Source organism: Galeopterus variegatus, unplaced genomic scaffold (genome assembly GCF_000696425.1).
Source record: "Galeopterus variegatus unplaced genomic scaffold, G_variegatus-3.0.2 Scaffold1016, whole genome shotgun sequence".
Lineage (NCBI taxonomy): Eukaryota > Metazoa > Chordata > Mammalia > Dermoptera > Cynocephalidae > Galeopterus > Galeopterus variegatus.
The window spans coordinates 416,709-434,354 of NW_007727127.1; the positions used below are offsets into that span (position 1 = coordinate 416,709).

Sequence of the window (17,646 nt, forward strand, 5' to 3'; positions counted from 1 at the left end):
CGTGGACCGCATGTAGGACTCCACGGCGTCGGCGAAGCTGAACTTGTCGGGCGCGTAGCCGAGCTGCGCGCGGGCCTTGGCGATCCGGAAGGTGTGCGTGACGACCGCGCTGTGCACCTGCGGGCAGAGGGGCCGCCGAGGGCGGGGCTCGTGGGGGGCACCCTCCTCCACCTCGTTGTTTACGGACGGGGAAAAGAGGGCAGGGGCTTCCCCTCCACACAGCCGTTTAAAAGGACCCGAGGGCTGCGCCTTGCTTCTGCGATGCCTTCGCCAGGGAGGACTTCCTCTCTCTCCACCTCCATTTCCCTGCAGGGCGCCGCCTCCTCCTGTTCTGCTCTCCCCCTCCAGCCCCGCTGGATTCGCCCTCTATCGAACTCCTCCGTCCCTAAGAAGCAAAAGTCCCCTGCCCGGCCCGGCCCGGCGCTGAGACTCGGGAGGCCCTCCATACACTCTTAGGTATCCGCTAGGAGAAGCTGAGCGGCCTGCCTGTGGCTCTGCGGGGTGTGGCTTAGCGGAAAACGCTAGGAAATGATCCTGGCTTTCTGCCCCCAGCCCCAGTCAACTCTGCGCAGGCAGGCCCCGGACGCAGCGTTCAAGTCCTCGCTGGTAAAACAAGCTTCCCCACGAGAGGGATTCAGTTATGCAGAACTGATTGCTCTCCGGTGTCGGAGCTGCGTTTCTCCTGCTGCCAGATGGCCTGGGGCCCACCGGCTTCAATAGTAATAAAGACAGATATCAATTATAAAACACACACTCTGTTTGGCCTGGGCTAAATCCTTTCTATGACTTATCTCATTTAATCCTCTAAGATGGTACTAGCACCGTCTCGTCTTCGCCTATTTGGAAATTGAAGGTCGGAGAGGTTAAGTGACTTGCTCAGGGTCACAAGGGGAGCCAGATTCTAGCCCGCGTTCTTCCCTGCTACGGGGAGGGAGATACCCTCTACCAGGCTCATTTCTTCCTCTCCTGTTCCTCAGCTGGACACTGGGGAAGAGTCCACCAGCTGCTTGATTCTCCCATGGCCCTGAAATAGCCCCGGTCTTAGATGCTCGAGGGGGGTAGGGAGAGAGGCCAGTCCTTGTCCCTTTTTGTCCCAGCTAGTAAGTTCAAGGCTTTGAGGAGTGCAGGGGGTAGGCTTTTTCCAACTTAGATAAGCTAGATAAGCAGCGTCCTCAACACAGTATTCTCAGACTTCAGACTTGGATGTCACCTCCTTTGGGAAGCCTCCTAGACTTCCTCAGAATTGGCTTATGTGCCCCTTCGGGGTGCTCTGAAGTTCCTCATAATTTCCCCTAGTATAGCTCTTACCAAAGTGTGTTGATTTGCCTGGTTAAGGGGCTGTCTTCCCCTTTGGACTGTGAGCTCCCTGGGGTAAGGGCTATGTCTTCTTGCCTCCATTGCTCAGCACAGTGCCTGGCACACAGCAGTCGCCCAATAGATGCTAAATGAATGAAAGGCTATGAAGTCAAAGTAGAGGGCTGGTTGGCGTGTCACAGCCTGACCAGCAGAGGGCGCCAGAGCCAAACCCGAGAAGCGGCCTTAGCTAAGGAATCCTTGCCTCTCTGCTGAACAAGGAACTAGTTACAGACAAGAGCGAGGGGAGCCAGGTCCCTGCCTGACCGCAATTTAGAGCACCTTAGCCGCTGTTTTAAATGGATGTGATTCCTGACGCATTTCACAAGCTAGTGGTTAAGTTTGATATCATTTAGAATGGTCTGGGTTCCAATCCCAGCCCTACCACTTAGTGAGTGACCACAGGCAGGTTATTTCACTGTGTCTCTCCTCCTCTGTAAGTGGCAGTGATGATAGAATATACAACTCAGAGTAGTAATGAAGAGTAAACGAGATTAAGCACAGTGGATGGTGTACTGTCACCACTCAGTCGATGGTCACCATTGTCATGATCCTCTCTCCTATTCCGATCTGGATGGCTCAAGGGAGAAACCATACCGAGGGTGTTTCAAAAAGTTCCTGGACACATTTGTATTTTTTTCTTTTTTTTTGGCAGCCGATGGTATGGGGAGCTGAACCCTTGACCTTGGTGTCATAACACCACACTCTAACCAACCATCCCTGTATTATCTTTCAATTCTATTTTTCCATGAGTTTTTTTTTTTTTTTTTTTAAAGATGACCGGTAAGGGGATCTTAACCCTTGACTTGGTGTTGTCAGCACCACGCTCAGCCAGTGAGCGTGAAATCCCCCAATGCAATGATTAACTCATAATGACATAACTTGTGGGTCCTAGATGGGTTTGAGCCTACTGTCATCAAGGTTAAGGCAACAGTTTAATCCCCAGAAGACCTGTAGTTTCTGAGATCTTTGCTAAGCTTGGTTCTAGAATTCCCTTAGTTGTTGAAATGACAGTATTATCAATCTATTGGGTTACAATCAAATTGATTAGATATTCATTCCACCTATTTGTTTTTTTTTTTTTTTAAAGATGACCGGTAAGGGGATCTTAACCCTTGACTTGGTGTTGTCAGCACCACGCTCACCCAGTGAGCGAACCGGCCATCCCTATATGGGATCCGAACCCGTGGCCTTGGTGTTATCAGCACCGCACTCTCCCGAGCTACAGGCCGGCCCTCCATGAGTTTTTTGAAGTACCTGCTTCTTTCTGTGGCCCACTCTCCACCTCCCCCCTTGCCCACCTCCCTGACTTAGAAAGCACTGCACTTGGAGGCTGAAGCCAATTTCAGTACAGTGTGACCTTGGACACGACATTAATTTCTCTAATGCTCAGTTTCTCATCATAAAAATGGAAATCATAATTTTTCTGCCCTTCCTAACTTAGCAGGGCATCAGAGAGAATCAAATGAGAGAGTACTGGAAGGATGTATGCGTATATCCCTAAACACCACCTATTGCTTTACTGTTTACAATGTGCGATAAAAACATCCTCCCTTTTAAATTGTATATGCTGAGCAAATAGAAAACTGCATCATCAGTACTGGGAGACTAGTATTCCGTACACAATAACTACTTAATATATAATTATTCAGTAAGCATGAACTATGAGCCTAGGACCATCAGGCTCTGTGTGAGTCTGTATGTGTGAGTGTGTGTTTGAGAGTTGGTGAGGTTGGTGGTATTCAAAAACACGACTGTCATGGGGCCTGTCTTTGGGAGCCTCAGCCTGGCTGGAGGAATAAGCTGCTTATGAATGAAATAACAGTGATGAGGGAATGACGGGCTGGGAGCTGCCGCATTTCAGACTGAGAGAGCACAGCCTAAGCAAATGCCCAGAGGCTGCGGCAATTCCGAAGTAGCTAGCACCAGATTTGTGCCCACAGGGAAGGTTCTAAGACCTCTAATAAGTATCCAGTCACGTGTCAAAGGGGCGAGGGGTGGTGGCAGCGGGGTTGTGGGGAAGGGGCAGGAAGGGAAGGGAAGGATAGCAGGGCCAGGGGATCCCCGAGCAGCAGGCACGTACCTCACTCCGGGTGAGCAGCAGGGGGATGCTGCAGATGGGCCGCAGGGCCAGATGCAGATACTCCATCACTGTGGCTGCGAGAGAGAGGGCCAGTGACTAGGGACTCACTCCATGCAAACTCCAGGCAGGCCCTCAGGGACAGATCAATTGGGAGCATTGCTCGTATTTGCTTTGCAAGGGGTTACCTTGCAAAAGTCATTGGATTCCTCTAAATCAGCAGCACATGCTGGGGTACCTTGTTTAGCTATGAAATACATCACAAATAACTTGTTATTAATAATAAAGGACTGAGGTTTTTAAATAAATCTGAGCAGATTCAAAGTTATAGAGATAACAATGTCTCTCACTCATTCTCACCTCCGTCCCCAAATGCTCTGCTAAGGAAGAGAGGAAGGTGGGAGCTGTGCTTCTCAGCCTGGCTGCACACTGGACCACTTTAATAAGTACTGCTGCTGGGCTGGCCGGCTACTCGGTGAGAGTGCCGTGTTATAACACCAAGGTCAGGGGTACCAGCCAACTGCCAAGAAAGTTTTAAAAAATAAAATTTAAAATACTCCCATTTTCCTCACACCCCCTTCCTGCAATCCTGCAATAATTTGTCTGGTTGTGGCTGAGGCATTTTTCTATCTTAAGAACTCCCAGGTGATTTTAACGTGCAGCCAGGTTTGAGAAGCACCAAGTTATAGTTCTGGCTGGGAATGGGAATGTATATACAATCCTCCAAAACTGCCATTCACCAGTGGCTGGAGGTCAGGGGAGCCAATCATCATGGTAACGCTGTGTGTGAGAAGTCACCCTGCTTGTGTGCCCTGGTTGAAACATCTGCTTTCAATGGCAAGCATTCCAATGCATTTAAAATACAGCATATCTGGCCAAGGTGTGTCAGGAACACAGGTAGTTGTGACTTGGCCACCTGTCCCCTTGGCCCGATCACTCCATGCCTGATGCCTGCCCTACATTCCAGCTGGAAGGACGCCAGCAGAGGGGTGCTGGGTGGTGGGAGGAGAGGGCAGATGCCAGGACATGCTGTTGGAAGTGGGGAAGGGATCAGAGACCGACCTTCGGGGAAAGGAAGAGAATCAAGGGTCAAAATTGAGCCCTCACATGTCTGAAAGATGCTCTAACTTGAGGGTGACCTTGGGGGACCGGGCAGCCCTGGGGGCTTGCATGAAGCCTTCCAGCACAGGCCACAGAGAGTCAGCCAAGTCCAGTGTGAATCTGCCTTTCCCATTTTCTCACTGTGGCACCATGGGCAGGTCACTAACCTTTCAAGAGCCTCAGTCATCTTGCCTTTAAAATGGGCTCTGGCTAGCCACAAAAAAAAAAAAAAAAAAGACTCTCTGAGCTTCTGCATTGGTGAATGCACCCCAGCTACCCTGGGGCAGAGCTCCTGTGCTCAGGACCCTTGCAGACATTGCCTTATATACCTCTTCATCTGGCTGTTCATTCGTCCTTTATAATAAGCCCTTAACTGTAAAAAAATAAAATAGGTGCAATCACACCCATCTTGCCAGTAGGAGAAGGTTTAAATAGGGCTGGGACTAGGGCAGGGGCAGTGAGGTGCCCAGGGTGCTAAATTTTTTTTTTTTTTTGTCTTTTTTCCGTGTCCGGCAACGGATTGCAACCCTCAGTGTTGCCCCCGTACCGGACTGGGACTGGCGACGGGATCGCAAGCCTCAGCGTTGCTCCCGCGCCTCGCTCAGCCAGTGAGCTGGAGCCGGTCTGTACGTGGGATCCAAACCCTCGGACGGGAGCGCTGCCACGCTTCCCAAGCGGCGCACTATCCAATGCGCCACCGGGCCGGCCCCAGGGTGCTAAATTTTTTTTTTTTTTTGTCTTTTTTCCGTGTCCGGCAACGGATTGCAACCCTCAGTGTTGCCCCCGTACCGGACTGGGACTGGCGACGGGATCGCAAGCCTCAGCGTTGCTCCCGCGCCTCGCTCAGCCAGTGAGCTGGAGCCGGTCTGTACGTGGGATCCAAACCCTCGGACGGGAGCGCTGCCACGCTTCCCAAGCGGCGCACTATCCAATGCGCCACCGGGCCGGCCCCAGGGTGCTAAATTTAAGGAAGCACTTGCTCCTGGGGCTGCGCACGTGCAGGATTAGGCCTGCAGCTCCTGCACAGCTTTGTATTTTGTGTGCTTGGTGCCTCATGTGCCTCATCCCAGTCCTGGCCCTGGGTTTGAAATGAAGCTAGATGCTTACACCTGGCGTGTGGAGGGCTTTAGCATGCACGCTCCTTTCCTTACCTGTCAGGTAAACCCAAGAAGTAGGCACCTGGATCCAGGGCTGGCTGTACCCCAGCTTCTCAAACTGCAAGGAAACATGGCGTAAGGTGAGGACAGGTTGTTCAGGGGTGTGGAAAGGCCGCAGACTACCTCCTGGCCCCTCATCCACCCACCCAAGGCAGGACCCAGCAGCCAGCTCCAAGCCTGCGCCAGTCTTGAAATAAAACCCACACCTTGACCTGGAAGACTAAATGCATGGGTGGGTTTTTAACTGGGGGTCATTCATATCATTTAGTTCTTACTGACATCTGTCTACACGTAAAGACACTCCAAGGCACATATGTAGAATCTGATTTTTCTAGAATTGACTTTTTTGTTATTCAAGGAAGAAAAGAAAACCCAAAAAACCCAGCCCATGTGTGGAGAGTGGTAGGAGATGCATTGAGATGGGCTGGCACCGGATGAATTGAGCTCTTCACTGGCACAAAAACATTCCAGGTCAAAAAGACAGACAATAACTACTTGGCAGGATGTGGAGAAACCGGAACCCTATTACACTGCTGGTGGGATGCAAAATAATGCAGCCGCTCTGGAAAACAGTCTGGCAGTTCCTCAAAAGGTTAAATCTAGAGTTACCATATAGCCCAGCCATTCCACTCCTAGGTATATACCCAAGAGAAATAAAAACACACGTCCACACAACAATGTGTACACGAATGTTCATAGCAGCACTATTCACAATGGCTCCAAAGTAGAAAGACCCGAATTCCCATCAACTAATGAACTGATAAAACAAAACAGGCTATATCCATAGAATGGGATATTTTTGGCAATAAAAAGGAATGAAGTACTGATATCATACATGCTACAACACCCTGAAAACTAAGTGAAAGAAGCCAGACACAAAAGGTCACATATTGTATGACTCCATTTACATGAAATGTCCAGAATAGGAGACAGAAAGTAGATTAGCGGTTGCCTAGGGCTGGGCTGGGTGCTGGGAAAGCGCAGTGACTGTTAAAGGGTACAGGTTTGGTCTTTGTTTCGTTTTGCTGAGAATGATGAACTGTTATAAAATTATGGTGATGGCTGCACATCCGAATATGCTAAAAACCACTGAATTGTATGCTCTAAATAGGCGGATTGCACAGTATGTGGATTATATCTCAATAAAGTGGTTAAACAAACCCAAACCTCTGCAGGGTGCAAGAACTGGGGAAAAAGTCACCTCCTTGGGGGCTTGTGTCGGGCTGGCTTCTGGCCACATCTGGGGCAACTCTGAGGAGGTGGCGGGTGAGCCCTGAGGATGTGGGCTTCTGGTGTATCCCTTCCAGTCAGCCACGACCCAGCTCCAGCCAGTTCCAGTGTCGCCCAGTGGACACAGTCGCCACAGGTGGTTGGTAATAAGAAATCTGACTTTTTGGAAGCAGGAAAGGATGACAGGAAGAGAAGATCGGGAACCCAGAATTCTCACTCAGGGTGGGGGCGGGCATCTGGGCACCTACCAGCGGGGCCATCCACTCAAAGAGGTTGACATTCTCCCCGTCGTTGATGTAATACGCCTGCCCGCTCTAAGGAGGACATGAGGGAGGGGGTCAGTCGGGCATCTGGGCACCAGCCTGACCCCACCCTTTCAGAGGGCTCCAGCAGCTGCTCCACCCCCTCGCTCTCTTGAGCAGACCCCAGGCCTGGGGACAGACCTAGGTCACTCCCTGTGAATTCTGGGGCCACCACACTGACTAGCCGTGTGACCTCGATGGAATTGCTAAACCTCTCTGCACCTCAGTTTCTTCATCTGAGGAACAGGAAGATGGATGATAACGGGATCTCCCTGTTGGGCTGCTGCAAAGATTAAATGCAACATTTAGCATTTGGTGACTGTTATTCTGGGATCAATACCACCAACCTTGCAGGGTCGCTGTGAAGAGCTACGATGCTTTCTGAAGACCCCCCCACCCCACCTTGCTTCCCTGGGTTGACAGTCCCACCAGCTGGGTTAAGTTGGGGAGATCTTGTGTGGGGGCCAGGAATGCCCTAGGGAGGGGACACCAGCTTGCAGCCGTTGGGGGGGGGGGAACACGGCAGGAGACTCACTGCCACACAGCCCCTGGCCGCAGTGAGGGCCTCGGCCGCCAGCACATGTGCCTGCACCAGGTTGCGCACGTGGACCCAGTTCATCTGCGTCCTGAGGTTCCCGAACCGGAACATGAACAGCCTCCTCTTGATGTGGCTCTGGTGGGGGAGGGGCTGGTGAACCCCAATGGCTCCCAAATTCCAGCTCCAGGCCGAACCCCTCTGCCCCAGGCTCCCGTATCGGTGTCTGGTGTGTTCCTGACATCAGCACTGGGTCATCAAACAGATAACTGGGGAGCCTCCCTCTGCCTTCCCATCTCCCACTTCACATCCCGCCATCTACAGATCCACTGGGCTCAGCTATGAAAACGTATCCAGAATCCGACCACTTCTCACCATCCCAACCGCCACCTCAACTCTCACCTGGAAACTGCAGTTGCTTCCTGCCCGGTCCCCCTCTGTCCACCCTCGACCCCTGAAATCTGCTTTCTGCACAGCCAGGGGATCCTTTCCAATCCTAAGCCACACCACATCTCTCCCCAGCTGGGCACCTTGCAGGTGAGCCATCCTGCCGGGCAGGGAGCGGAAGTCTGAAGTCCTGACCATGGCCCATGAGCCCTTCCTGATCCCGATCTGGCCCCAGCTGCCCTCCTCCCCACCCTCCTCCCCACCCTCCTCCTCCCTCTGCGCAGCCACGCAGCCTCCTGGCTATGCCTGGCCCAGTGGCAGGCTCCCATCTCAGGGCTTTGGACGAGGTGTCCCCCTGCCTAGAAGGCTCTGCCTCCAAATACCTGTGTGGTGCATCTGTCACCTCCCTCAGGTGGATGCTCAAATGTCGCCTTCCAAATGGGGCTCTGACCACCCGGCAAGCCCAACTCCCTCACTCTCCTCCACTCTCTCTTTTCCTCCATGGTGCTTGGCACCTTCAACCACACCTCATCCTTTATCACATTCACTGTTTGTAATCTACCTCCTCATGTGAGAGCATAAGGGAAAGAGTCGTCTGGTTTGTTCACTGATCCATCCCCAAACCTAGCACTGCCCTAGGCACACAGCAGTTCAACAAGCATTTGTTTAATACATAAATGAGTGAATGGGAGAGAATCACTGGGGTTGGCCCCACATCCCCTGAGATCCCAGTTAACTTTTAAAAAACCCCAGCAGAGGAATGTTTTGAAACTGCACACTGGAGTCTTACTCCCCTGATACATTTCTGTGGCTCCCCAGGACCTTGTACTCCCAGCTCAGATCCAGCCACAGGGACCTCCTGCGGCTTCCTGAACCCACCACCATCTTTCCCTTTCCAGGTCTGTGCCCGAGCTGCCTTCACTATTTGGCCTCCCTTCTCTCCACCCCTCCTTCCTCAGTGCTCTTTCTAAACAGCACAGGCATCACACTTCCTCCAGGAAGCCCTCCTGGGCCTCCCCGGCCAGGCCCATCTTCTCATGCTTCCTTCCACCCAGCACTTACCACACTGAAGCTGCAACTGTGGTGTCTGTCCCCCTGACTAGGCTGTGAGAAGTCTGAGGACAGGGCCTAGAGCCCCTTGTAGCTGTATTCCTGGCACCCAGCTTCCTCTAGAGAGAGGTTTTCTGCATGAAGATCCTTGGGCTGGCGGCACGGGATGAACCACCCAGCTCTCAGGGAGCCCACATATGAGTGGGGGCAACAGGCTTCCTTGTGTCTCTTTAAAGTCACAGCTCCCTGTCTCCCCAACCCGTGCCTGGGCCTGGCTGGCACACACTGACAGCTCTGTTCCTGGCAGGCCTGATGCAGTGATCGTGGGCTGGGAGGGCCCAATCAGCCTACACATCAGCCAGGCTCCTTCTCTGCCTCAGGTCCCAGAAGGCAGGGATGACATACCGCCACACGGGGCAGATGCCTCTGCTCTCCAGGGCCGTAGATCCCCGGGGGCCGGAGCACACACGTCCGAAGAGTGCCTCCTCCTGGAACACAGGGGAGGGCGGTCAGGGGAGGAGCAGCCCAGCGGCCCAGCAGGGAGAGGGAGAGAAAGGTGGTCTACATCTCCTGGTCCTTATCTGGACAGGTTACAGGGGAAGACCAGCTCTTGGGTTTTCCCCATTCTCAGTCAATCAGTTAGTCATTCAACAAACACTATCAGAGTCCCACTCACCACTGGGCCCTTGCATGGATGCCGTGAAGAATGCAAAGATGACCAAGATATGGTCCCTGCCCTCGCAGTGCTCACAGACCAGTAACAGAGGCGAGACCTAGATGCAGATATCCGCATGGCCCTTGAGAGTTTATCAAGCACTTGACAGAGTGACCCCCTTTGACTGCCCATCTTACAGGTGCACACAGGCCCGCCCTCCCCCAGGCCGATGGCTCATGTTCTCTCCTTTTCCTGATCATCAGTTGGAAGACGACCACGGTCGCTCTTACTGTGGTCCTAGTTTGTTCCTGGTGCACTGGTAAGCTGGGATTTTTTCCCTCAAGGCAATTATCCTGTTCTACCGATAAAAGAGCCAAGGCTCAGAGAAGGGATGTGACTTGCATAAGGTCACACAGCTCAGTGTGGTAGAGCTGAGATGAGGAACCAAAGCCCATGCCTTTTCCACTAACACCTCTGCCTCTCAGTGATACGAGACTGACAGACAGACCCTGTCTTTCAGATCTCTCAGCCTTGGTTTTCTTGCCTGGAAAATGGGTACTTCATAAGTTGTGGTGGCTGTTATACTTTCCAGACAGTCAATGGAGAAGGAAAAGACAGGAGCCATCCGGCAACAGCCTGGGGGTCTGTTCCCTTCTCATTGCTCTATCCCAGCAGAGACCCCTAGACCATAACAGGGCTTGCTCCAGGGCTTTCTGAATCCTCCACCAGGGAGCCCTCAATGGCGGAAGTGGGAGAACATGTCTCCCCTGGGGACGTCTGGGGGTACAGCCTGAGGGGCTGCCACAGACATATTTCTTTTAAATTTTGTCTTAAGAATGCCTACAAAATTTTTAGTTTATTCCCATGATTCATTTGTGTTTATGATTTAAAAAAATTTTTTAAATGACTTATTTTGTAAATTAATTGACTCCCAGGCCCAACTCCTTATCTGGAATGGGCCTCCCAGAAGATGTTCTGCAGTTCCTCTCGATGCTTGAGCTCCCCAACGGGCTGCACCCCCGCTATGGGAAGCCCAGTGTAGACCATCCTCTGTGACCTCCCTTTGGGGAGCTCCTCCCCCTCTGCACGAGGTCTTGGGGTGACTGTTCATCTAGATGGAGGCCATGGATATTCTCACCCAGGAGTGTGACTCTCGACATCATTGACATCAGGACCTAAAGTCCTTGGAGGGGATCCACCCTGAGGACACTGGTCATCAGCTCCTGCAACCCAGTCCCTGAAGCTGCCCTGACCCTGTCCTCTCAAAGCCCTGGTGGTCTATTTTCCAGAATCAATTTTCCTGAAGCTATTCCACATCCTTCCAAGATAAGTTCCCCTTTCCCTATAAATGGGCCAGAGCTGGTGTCTCCAGGTCATAACCATCCCCCCGACTTCTACACCCTCCAACACCCTCACTTTACAATGAGGCCCAGTGCAGTGAGTTAAATGGTGGCCCCCAAAAGACATGTCCACCTCCCAGAACCTGTGAACGTGACCTTATTTGGGAAAAGCGTCTTCTCAAATGTACTTAAGGATCTCGAGATGAAATCATCCTGGATTATCCAGGCGAGCCCTAGATCAAATGACAAGTGTCCTTAGGAGACTCACAGAGAAAAACAGATAGAAAAAAAGAGAAGCCCTTATAAAGACAGAGGCAGAGATCGGAGTGATACAGCCACAGCCAAGGAATGCCTGGGGCCACCAGAAGCTGGAAGAGACAAAGAGGGACTCCCCTACAGCCTTCCAAGGGAGAGCAGCTGACACCTCGATTCCAGACTTCTGGCCTCCAGAGTGGTAAGAGAAGAAATTTCTGTTGTTTTAAGCCATCAAGTTTGCGGTAATTTGTCATGGCAGCCACAGGACACTAATGCACCCAGAGACAGGAGGATGCGACTGCACTGATCCTGAGCTGGGCTCTGCATGTCTTACCGCTACCGGGACTACAGCCCTCTGTGCCAAGTTACGGGGACAGTGTCAGGGACCAGCTTGGGTAGCAGGGAGTGGAAATCACCCTGGGTGACTGTGGCTGGACTCCTGGAAGGCAGGTATCAGGTGAGTGTTCCTGCAAACAGCCTGCCATTAATTTTAAACTCTGGGTCACCTGGGCATGCTGAGGGGAAGTTGGTTTGCAGCTGATGTTGTCGAGGGGCACTGGGCAGCCACGTCACAGAGGGGCCAGGCCCAGGGTATCCATGACTCTCCTAACCACAGAAAGCTGGGGATGCTCATATAAATAATTCTTGACCAGAGGATTAGGTGTCTGGCATGCAGGCTGCTGGTCCTGCCAGGGGAGGCCTCAGGTAGAGAAGAGAATTCAACTACACAGGACGAAACTCCTGGGAAAACACAGCTGGATGTTCCCACTGGGATCAGTGGTTGAGATGGTCCAGGACGATGGCGGAGTGGGGAAGATCTCAGGGAAAAGAGGCCATGCTCAGGGCACCGCTCAGCTAGGGATGCAGTGTAGCACAGTGGTTAAGCCCCAGGGTCTGATGTTGAGACTCCCCTGAGGTTCAAGTCCCACCTCTTCCCCCAATACCTGTTAACCACCACCAGTCTCAGTTTTCTCACCTGTAAATTGGGGATTATAATTTCAAGCATCCCTCCCTCTCCAAATCCACTTGGCGCCTGAGTTAAGATAGTTTCCATAGTGAAGGGAAACCAAGTTATCTGACTCTTTTTAGTTTTTGAATTTCAGAAAGCAAGTAGTGATAATCTGGAGAGCAAGAAATTTATCTGTATCTCTTTGGCTCCTGAGTTTGGGAAGCAGGATACCCAAGGTGCTCACTTCACAAGAATGCTGCGAGGGGTCAGTGATACTTCCGCATATCAAATTAGCATGCAAAATAGGGGCTGGGATGCAGTAGACACTCAATAAAACAGGACTGTTCATATTCTATTATTACTTCTTTCTAGCCAGAAGAGGCAATTCAGTAGGGCAGTTGAGGCAGATTTTTCTGGAAAGTTATTGAAGGTTAAGCTTCGAGGTCCCTTCCAAAGTGATATATATACCTCATTCCATATTTGTAATTTTGTACTCCTTTATCTAAAGAGGGCTCCTAAAACTGGGTCCATTCCTATGAGACAGGAAAGACAGCTAGACTTGGGATAGCCCAAGTGTCTTCCCCACCAGACTGTTGGCAACACGAGGGCAGAGACTGGGCCTGACATTTTCCAGGCTGGACGCTGGTGGGTTGCTGGCACATAGCTGGTGCCTAGAATCTGCTGAAGGATGAGTGGTCCAGGCCCTGGGGAACTGTCCTTTGGAAGGAGGGTGGGCCATGGACACATAGGGGATAAAAGCACATACTTCAGGAAGGCAGTGGTGGACAGGGTCCCCTGGACTCACCTGGGAGAGGTGTCCCATTGGCTGTAAGGGTCAACTGGTCAGCGATGGCTTTGGTTCGGGAGTAGTGGTCCATATGCTGCCAGAGGACAGGGAGAGCAGAGCCAGCAGACAGGGGTCAGCAATGTGGCTGGCCACATGGGTATGGATTCTGGGACTCCCAGTGGGATACAGCCAAGCCCAGTGCCCCACTGCCCCTCCTCTCCCTCTGGGTGGGGGAGAGTGTGTTTCCTGCCAGAGCCACAGGAGCAGAGGCGCACTGGGCCCAGGGCAGTAATGTGCAGGGGCTCCTTGACTCAGGAAGGCACCTGTCAGCTCCGAACGCCTGCCCCGCAGCTGACACTGGACACACGCCAGATAAATTACTTATATGTCACCATTTAGTGTTCCCATGGCATTTCCACATATGTTATCTCATTTCCTGCTCTCCAAGTTCCACAGCGATGGTGCTAACATGCCCAGGAGAAGAAACAGAGGCCCAGAGCAGTGAAGTGTCTTCTTGCTCAGGGTCCCACAAGTAGAATGTGGTCAGGCTGGGGCTCAAGGCCAGGTCTGTCTGATTTTCAAACCCCTGCGAGCATGACCAGCTGGCATAAGAACAGGCTCATGACACCCAGTTTTGGGGGCCCTTCTTGCTGGGACTCACCCTGAGTTGCAAAGTTGACCCTGGTTCCACCCCCTCCTACCCTTTTTTTTTTAAAGATAATATTTCCATGAACTATTTTTTTTTTCCCAACAGCTGGCCAGTACAGGCTTGAACCCTGGACCCTGGTGTTGTCAGCACCACACTGTAACCAACTGAGCTAACCAGCCAGCCTTCCCGCCCCCACCATCCCTGCCCTTTGGGCAGTGAATCCCAGGACCACTGTCTGCACCCACCTCTCCTGGAAGCCAGTACCTTGTCCAGTGGGAAATACGGCACGGAGTCTTCATCGCCCTGCTCTATGGGCTTCCCGCCAAACACGACATTGACGGTGCTGGTGTAGACGAGCCTCGGAACCCGCCGGCGGACGCAGGCTGCAGCAGGTGCACACACACACACACACACACACACACACACACACACACACACACGGGAGGCAGCTGAGGAGGTGCCCACGGGGACCTCTCCCCAGCCGTGAACACACATCCTGGCCCCTGAGACCCTCCCAAAATCCAGAGCTGCTCCAGAGGGAAGAGCCTCATCCCCTTAACTTGGAACGTGGGTCAAGTCCCTGCTCTGTGGGCCCTTGGGGGCCAGGCCTGCTTGATCTTCCTTCTGATGTGGCTGTGGACCCTGAGCTACCTCGCCAGAGACAGGTAAAGAGAAAGTCTCACTCAATGGGGACACAGACAGAGACACTCCAGAATCAGAGAGAAAAGCTGACGCAGGACAAGGAGGGACGTGCCCAGAGAGCCCAGATGCAGGTCTTCCATTTTGGCACTTCAGTGACTTTCTCACTCCCATCCCTAGGCCCTGAGTGTCCTCAGACACGCTGAGGCCATGCTGACATACCCGCCCTGGGCCCTGGGCAGGTCTGCAGCGCAGGAAGGACGTGCTGCCCACAGGTCTCCTGCTGGGGTGGGGGGAGGGGTTAGGGCAGGAGGGTCCCACCTCTTTCCCCCACCCCACCCCCCAGAGCTGCGTCTGTGGCAGGAGAGGAGGGAGGAGGAGGACACACGCAGCAGGCACACTTGGCTCTAGGCGCCTACCATCAATCACTAGTTTGGTGCCTCCGACATTTATAGACTCAATCTGCTCTTTTTGCAGCTAAAAGACAAGACGGAGGGGGGAAAGTCACGGTGGGGCCTTGGGCCTCATCGCCAAGGCCAGAATACTGGGCTTGTGGTCAGGCAGGGTGGGGGCAGCAGAATGTCCAGCTCAGAGGCAGGCACACCCCAGGCCCGTGGGCAGTGTGGGTGTCTAGCTCTGTCACCACCTCCAGAGTGGCCAGGGGACCTTCTGTCCCCTTCTGGCCTTTAGCTCCCTCATCTGTAAAGTGCGGCTGACCCCTTGGTGGTTGGCAGGATTAAACAAAACATTTGGGAGCACCTGGTACAGTGCTCGGCACAGAAGAGGGACTCAAAATATGTCGGATCGTCTTCCTGTTCTTAAAGTCTCAGTTTTCTTATCTGTAAGATGGACACAGTAATACTGTCCGTGCCCAGCGAGGGGGCTGGGCGCAAAAACCAAAACAACTGGTCTGCAGTGACAGCTCCTTGTGTGATTACCCCCAAGCTCATTTCATCCTTACAACACCACCAGGGCTCTATATTTATTTTTAAACTATATTTATTCTTGTTGTGACTGTTTCTGTTTAATAGGTAATATAACCACCAGGTTAAAAATAATTCAAAGAGTAAAAAGGACATTTGGTGAAAAGGAAGTTTCCCTCCCACTCCTGAATCCAAGTCTTTCTTTTCCCTTCCCAGAGGCAACCGCTGTGAACAGCCCTGTGTGTCTCTAGAGATAATCTACATATCAATATCAGCACATAAGCATGCGTGAGAACATACATAAACATTTACCCTAGCTTTTTAATTCTTAGACAAACAGGAGAATACCAAACACTGTTTTACACCCTAGAAATTGTTCTGTTGAATCAGCACATACTGAGTCATAGAACTTCATTCTGTGGATGCAACACAATTTATTTAGGGCATTTAGGTTATTTCTGAAGTTTTGTTATTAAATGCCCAGCTGATGGGCATTTAGGTTATTTCTGAAGTTCTGTTATTAAAAACAATGCTGCAAATACATCAGTAAGTGTAAATTTCTGAGTCAATGGGTATATGTATGTTTTGGTAGATTACTATCACACTGTTCCCAAAAGACGCTATAACATAAGCAGTCCTTACTTTCAACATGAGGAAAGAGAGGCTCAGAGAGGTTAAGTTAACTTGCCCTAGAACACACAGCTAGAAAGAGACAGAACTGGCATTTGGTCTTTTGGATGCAGAATGCAGGCTGGGAGGAGCCCAGACCCTTCCTGGAGTAACTAAAGAGCAATAAGGAATACGCAGGCATGACAGGGGGTGGTGGGCACAGCCAGGACTTGAACCCCATTCCGTCCAACTCCAGGTATTGTATGTGAGGGGCTCACCTTCTCAGCACCGGTCATTCCATAGGAGGCCACGTGGAAGACGCAGTCCACCCCTTCAAAGGCGTGGTACAGGGCTTCTTCATCTCGGACATCAGCCTGAAACGGAAGGAAGAGATGGGGGTAGGAGGTTCAAGTCCAAGGCAAACAGAGATACATACTCTGCACCTTACTCTGTTTCAGAGCTGGCCCCTTGACGCAGCCCAGACAAGCATCTGTAGGGCCAGGAAGGGCTGGCAGGGCTGGATTTACTATATGATTCTTACAGGACATCCTCCTCCTCCTCCATTCCCATTTATCTAGCTCTCTGGGTCACAGGGGCTACGCTAGGTGTTTTACGTGTACTATCAGTGATGCTCCATGAGACCCTTGTGAAGTAGGTATTACTATTGTCCCCTTGCTGTGGATGAGGACACCAAGTCTCAGAGATGTGGAGCCTTGTGACCACGGCTGTCCAGCTGGGAAGTACAGGGCTAGAGTTCGAGCTCAGACAGTCTGGCTCCAGAGCCTGTGCTCTCAAACTCCACACCCCTGGTTTCACATCAGACGTCTCCCCAACCACCACAACCGGTCCCCCAGGATCCTCATCCCCACACCTGGATAAACTCCATCCCTGGAGACAGTTCCCACTGGGGTCTGCGGAGATCCAGCAGAATGACAGAAGTGCCACTCTTGGCCAGACTGGACCCTAGGCTAAAGCCCAGGTAGCCTCCTCCTCCAGTCACGAGAACCTTCTGCCTACGGGTCTGTGCAGGTCTGGCTTGAGTCTTCTGTTGTGGTGCTGGTACTGGAGTTGTCATCAACTCACTAGGTTTGGGCCCAGTCCCAGACCCCAGTCCAGACCCAGGCCCTAGGCCCAGCCCAGGTAATGGTGCAGCCCCCGGCCCAGGCGCCAGACCTGGTCCAAGCCCCAAAACAGCACCAGGCCCCAGAACAGCACCAGGTCCCGGCCCAGGCCCTGAAACAGTACCAGACCCTGACCCAAGCCCCAGACCTGGCCCAGGTCCTGGAACTGTCCCAGGCCCTAGCCCAGGTCCTGAAACAGCAGGTCCCAGCCCAGGCCCTGGAACAGCACCAGAATCTGATCCAGTTCCTGACCCAGCTCCTGGCCCAGGCCCCAGACCTGGTCCAGGTCCTGGAACTGTACAAGGTCCTGGCCCAGTCACTGAAATAGCAGGTCCTGTCCCAGGCCCTGGAACAGCCCCAGGCCCTTGCGTAGGCCCTGGAATGGCACCAGGCCCTGACCCAGACTGTAAGTCAGACCTTGGACCTGAGACCCCTCCCCGGGCCTGGCAGACATGGCAGTTCTTCTCGCCCTGGCCTGTAGCTTTGCAGGCCTCTGGGGAGGAGCCTGTGGGGTTGGGCTTCAT

At 52.4% G+C, this 17,646-nt stretch overlaps 1 protein-coding gene across 1 annotated transcript in view; it reads right to left on the reverse strand.

Annotated features, from left to right (window-relative positions):
• Positions 1–17,646, reverse strand: part of LOC103591723 (putative short-chain dehydrogenase/reductase family 42E member 2) — a 27,792-nt gene extending 10,146 nt beyond the window's left edge. Inside the window, exons 1-12 of the mRNA XM_008574234.1 lie at positions 17,592–17,646; positions 16,873–17,057; positions 16,280–16,375; positions 14,889–14,946; positions 14,095–14,213; positions 13,200–13,275; positions 9,601–9,683; positions 7,759–7,896; positions 7,170–7,235; positions 5,686–5,749; positions 3,437–3,510; positions 8–117 (exon numbers count right to left, since the gene is read on the reverse strand). Of these exons, the coding sequence (XP_008572456.1) occupies positions 8–117; positions 3,437–3,510; positions 5,686–5,749; positions 7,170–7,235; positions 7,759–7,896; positions 9,601–9,683; positions 13,200–13,275; positions 14,095–14,213; positions 14,889–14,946; positions 16,280–16,375; positions 16,873–17,057; positions 17,592–17,646 (1,124 nt within the window). The remainder of the gene's footprint in view (positions 1–7; positions 118–3,436; positions 3,511–5,685; positions 5,750–7,169; positions 7,236–7,758; positions 7,897–9,600; positions 9,684–13,199; positions 13,276–14,094; positions 14,214–14,888; positions 14,947–16,279; positions 16,376–16,872; positions 17,058–17,591) is intronic.